This window comes from Bactrocera latifrons, unplaced genomic scaffold (genome assembly GCF_001853355.1).
Source record: "Bactrocera latifrons isolate USDA-ARS-PBARC rearing strain unplaced genomic scaffold, ASM185335v1 scaffold_12, whole genome shotgun sequence".
In the NCBI taxonomy this organism is placed as follows: Eukaryota; Metazoa; Arthropoda; class Insecta; order Diptera; family Tephritidae; genus Bactrocera; species Bactrocera latifrons.
This window is the reverse complement of record NW_017534630.1, coordinates 1,186,566-1,191,746: the sequence shown is the minus strand read 5'-3', so window position 1 is coordinate 1,191,746 and position 5,181 is coordinate 1,186,566. Positions and strand designations below refer to the sequence as shown.

The window sequence follows — 5,181 nt, the reverse complement described above, 5'->3', positions numbered from 1 at the left end:
TATTTTTATTAAACCTTATTTGGCTTTCATTAAAAATCAATTTTTTAACTTTTAGGCAATTTCCTCTTGAACTTCTTTGCATGCGGCGCGTGTACCCAACCCGAGGATGGTACGTTTAAGGCGTTAGCTTTTGGCTTGGCGGTTTTCATAGCGATTACGGTAAGAATAGAAATAATGATGACAATCAACCGGCAATAAATACGAATATTAAGGAGCGTGTGCGTATAAAGAGACACATAAATAGATATTGATTTTATTACTGCTGAATGTTTGTTTAATTTTTTCTAAAAAAATTCAAAAAATATTCAAAATCCATCTAAAAAACTATAAAAAAACAACAACAATACATTACAAATTTGGTCTGCTAGAACTTTTTTGCCGACAATCACTTGCATATCCTTAAATGGTTTGCTGCCTTGCTATGCTCGAGAGTAAATTTGTAATGTATGGCATAACATCTATACGTACTAACTAAGTATGTACATATGTATGTATGTACATGTACGTATCACCGTAAAACTAAGTACACTAAGTTGTTTGCTTGTTTTCCTTGTTCCAAATTCTTTTTACGAATAGCAGCATAAATAATTGAAATTGACTATTTTTTTGGTAAGTGTTGCCGCTTTGAGCTTACATGCTAGAGAAATATAGTGAAATACATCCGAAAAGAGTTGGACTATTTTTGGAATATTTTGCAAGTTTTTCACTAAAAATTGTTTTTTAAGCGTATTTACATTTCTACTGAATTTTCAAGTTGAGTATTCCTCATTTTTTAATTTAAAATTTTTCTACATTCGAAGTTAAATATTTCTATTTCGAAATTCGAAAAATACATAAATAACTCTTTAATTTCGAACTGCATAGCAATTTCTACTGAATTTTCAAGCTGAGTGTTCCTCATTTTTATGAATTTCGAATTTTTCGAAATTCGAAGTCAAATATTTATATTTAGAATTTCGAAAAATAGAGAAATAACTCGTTAATTTCGAGCTTTGATGATAAATACTTCGATTTTCGATTTGCCATATTACTTAATGAAGAGCTGTAGTACCGATTAGTTCTCTTGAAGTTTTTTTGGGCAGACATCAATATCAAAAGTTTAAGCCAAATCGCTAATTTCGTTGAAGAGTCTCATGCATCATCATACTATCGTTTGAATAATTTTTGTGGATCTTGTCTTCTTAACCACTGAAAATTTAGGAATTTTGGTTTTTGTTCCAACTTTTTTCTTGCAAAGTTTTTACCTGCAAGTGGTGATGACTAGAAATATAAAAATAAAAGTATTTATATTTGGACGTCGATTCTCATAAAGTCTGCATAGATATACTATATTAAATATATACTTTCAATGTCTGGTGTAATTTTTACTCATTTGCGCCTCGCCAAAAATTGATGCGGTCCATTTCGGCCACAACGAAAATTACTGCGCGAATAAGTAAATATATACGAATATACCTGTAGTATAAATTTATATACATATATACATTATAAATAATACATTTGGTGGAAAATTAGTTTCTCAGATAAATTTTGTTGCATTTCACCATAAATCAGAACTTAGAATGCCACAATTTTCAGTAGCAGTAGTAATAGTAGAATTTAGACAATAAAATGTATTTAAGTGATAATGAGCGACGAGTGAATTGCAAAGTTTAAGTATATGAAATGCAAAATCACAAGTACAAATATTATATGTACATGTGTGTGTTTTTATTTATTTACTACATGTAAGTGAAAGCGTTTCTATGCACAAGCACTGTAATTACTTAATATTATTAGTAGTTAGTAAATATTAGTGGAGAATATAAACAAGTATGCACACTCTTACTACAAAAGTATACTTCTAACTTACATTTAAATATTCACTCCCTTAACAGTAAATCTTTATAATTTCAATAATTTTTATTATTTTCAGGTTATTGGCAATATTAGCGGTGGTCACGTAAATCCTGCCGTCACAGTTGGTTTGTTAGTAGCGGGCCGCGTAAGCGTTTTACGTGCCGTGCTCTATATCATATTTCAATGTTTGGGCTCCATCGCCGGCACGGCAGCTATTCGTGTGAGTATATTTGGCTTCGTTTTTATGCTACGAAAATATTATTTGTAAAGTTTTGTTTTATTTAATTATAAATGATCTTTTCGTTGTTTTTCAGACTCTCATCGATGAGGTGTACTACAATGGCTTGGGTCACACACATCTATCCCCAAATATTACCGAGCTACAGGGTCTCGGTATTGAATTCTTTTTGGGTCTAGTGTTGGTGCTAACCGTATTTGGCGCTTGTGATGCACATAAACCAGGTGAGGTGGATTCAGTTTTTTGATTTGAGGTTAGGGTTTTTAGGTTACTTTGGATATCAAACTAGCCTGGATTATATATTTAATTATCATCAACTTTGTACGACAATCAATATGTGTCTTCGCCAGTGTTACTACTTCTCAAAGTTGAATTTAAATTATATAACCTATATTTTCTTACATTACTTTAAAGACTCCCGCTACACTGCACCACTCGCTATCGGTCTCTCCGTGACTCTCGGTCACTTGGGCACAATTCGTTACACCGGTGCCAGCATGAATCCGGCACGTACTTTGGGCACTGCCTTCGCTGTCGACAATTGGGATGCACACTGGGTATACTGGGTTGGACCCATACTGGGTGGCATCGCAGCTGCGCTCATCTACACACAAGTGCTGGAGAAGCCACTGCTGCAGACCAGCGTTAAAGTGATTGAGGTGTCCGAGAAATATCGAACACACGCTGATGAGCGTGAGGTGAGCATGGTTAAAACCTGGAAAGACTCAGATTTCTACTAAAAACTAAAAAACAAATCAACAAAAATACAAATAAAAAAAGAAAAGTTGCATTTCCAGTGTTTGATTGAGCGGATAAGCGAAGAGTTTATTAAAGTAGAAAATTTAATAATGCAGCATGCTTAATTTATATAACATGCCGTTATGTATATATGTATATAATATGAGCCGAACAATCGAATGCTGGAATTCTGAAAATATATATATATATATATATTTATTATTATAAGCTTTTATATGCTGCTACCACAACACACCCACATAAAAACTAAAAACTTCAAAATACTAAGCACAGCATCTAGCAACATATCACATACATATGCAAATATATATTATATATAATACTTACAAATGCAAAATCATAATACCTTCATAACACACACATACATAAACATACTTTTGTGCATACTCGTTTAACAGCTGATCTCATTTGCTTAATTCGCTTATCTTATTTATTTATATCATAGATTTTTGTCTATTAAAACGTGTCTCACCTTTCTTAAAATACAGATGAGAAAACTGGATAGTGCACGTGATTACGCTTAATTACAAATACACCATAAACACAAAAACAACGCAAATAAATGAAATTAATATGTGTCAAAATAAAAGTAATGATTAAATCGCGCTGAGCTGCGTTCCAACATTTATATAAAAATATGTGTGTCCACAGAAAAAATAAAACCATTTTACTCTAGCAATATGGAAAATTCAGCGAAAGAACTCTGCATATATTGCACACATATATAAACTAATTTTTCATTTGCGCCACAACCTGTTGCATGCCACATATCATTGCAATATTTTGTTGCGAGAAAAAAACCACAACAAAAGTGAGCAGCAATAAATTGCTACAACAACAACAACGAATTAACGCACAACGTCAAAAATTACTACAACAACAACCGGCAACAAAGTGGCATTTCAACACAGTCCGGAGCAAAGCAAATATACAAGCATAACGCAGTATTTACATATCTGCAAACTGTATTTGTAACTATCGTTAACTTTTTGTCTACTTCTTCCGCTCTTGCAATTATACTCAAACATTCATGTAATTATTTATGTGTAAATGGAGCTTTTAACAATTTCTACACTCATATATATTTTTGTTGTAATTTTAATTTATGTCTTTACATCTAAACTTTTCAGATTTTTGTCTATTTTATTTGTATATGTATGTAAAAGCTTGAAAATTTACAATTTATATAAGTAATACATAAGCGCCTATATACAAAAGAGTATTTTTGCAACAACATAAAACTGCGATTATATCGATATTCGATCATTTAACAACAATAAACTAACAAAATAAAATATTATAATTATGATAAAGTACTAATTAAGGCGAAGAAAGAAGTTTGTTGACGTCAAATTGCTTTCAATAAAAATTTATAAAATTTGATAAACTTTCTATTTTCTTATTTTATTTCACATTTCTTAAATGAAAAGGAGTTTTTATGCCATTGTTAGCATTTGAAAAAAATTTGAGCATGGTTATAGGCGCCAAAAAACACGCGTCTATTAGAGGTGTGTATCGTAGCTAAATTCTATTTGTGTTGCCCTACAAATCAAATTCGCCATTCACGGTAGTATCAGAGCAGACCTTGCTGTGGCTAATTTTTCCACTTATATCAAAGAAAAAAATGTTCACTCGGTTTGAGCCTTAAAACGGAAGCACCCTCATATAATGACTTGGCATACATGCGAATTCAAACGCAATTAAGTTTATATACTTAAATTTAATACATTTTTAGAATATAAAAAATTCAAAAAATATAAAATCTTCACCCTGTGGGACAGCAGAAGGTGTGTGTCTTTACTACAAGAACTTGTAAGCACTGAAATAATTCGCCTGCCACTTTCTAAGCTTTTTCTTTTAAGAGTGTAAGAGGCACTGTTTCACCATTGCTTTATATACCATAGTAAAAGTCGATTTTCAAAATGAATTAAGCAAATACTGAATTTATGAAAAGGATAATATTTAATTGGATAATTTTAATTGCTAATTGCAAAAGCCAATCAAAAGGGGATTGGAAGGGGTTTCAGACGGTTTTTTTAGCGTCATTTCGCTTGCTAAATGTATACACCAGACACCGTTGTGCTTTCTGTCTCAAAGTGACCCCTTTTCAGTGCATTGGTAAAATGCTGTTATAATAGGTCTAGTAATAGGAACTTAATTATATGGAAGCTATACGGTAGTTTTAAAACGACTTCTCAGATAGTTTTATGCTGTCTTGGCTTAGTACAGTTTGAGATCGTGCCGAAGATCGACATCAGCAAAGAGCAAACACGCTATACTTTACAGTTTTTCTTTGTTGAAGACTAGGCGGCAGGTAAAATGAATAGTTATATTGGTTTTGATAC

General features: G+C 32.1%; 1 protein-coding gene across 3 annotated transcripts in view; it reads left to right on the top strand.

Moving 5' to 3' along the window:
- Positions 1-3,378, top strand: part of LOC108978322 (aquaporin AQPAe.a) — a 22,066-nt gene extending 18,688 nt beyond the window's left edge. Inside the window, exons 3-7 of one of the 3 annotated variants that reach the window (XM_018948543.1) lie at positions 56-159; positions 1,916-2,059; positions 2,154-2,301; positions 2,492-2,775; positions 3,325-3,378. In XM_018948543.1, coding sequence (XP_018804088.1) covers positions 56-159; positions 1,916-2,059; positions 2,154-2,301; positions 2,492-2,775; positions 3,325-3,360 — 716 coding nt within the window. In that variant the 3' untranslated portion in view covers positions 3,361-3,378. Of the gene's footprint in view, positions 1-55; positions 160-1,915; positions 2,060-2,153; positions 2,302-2,491; positions 2,947-3,281 lie in introns of those variants that run through there. The other 2 variants (XM_018948544.1, XM_018948542.1) reach the window with 2 other exon arrangements.
- The last annotated feature ends 1,803 nt before the right edge of the window (positions 3,379-5,181 follow it).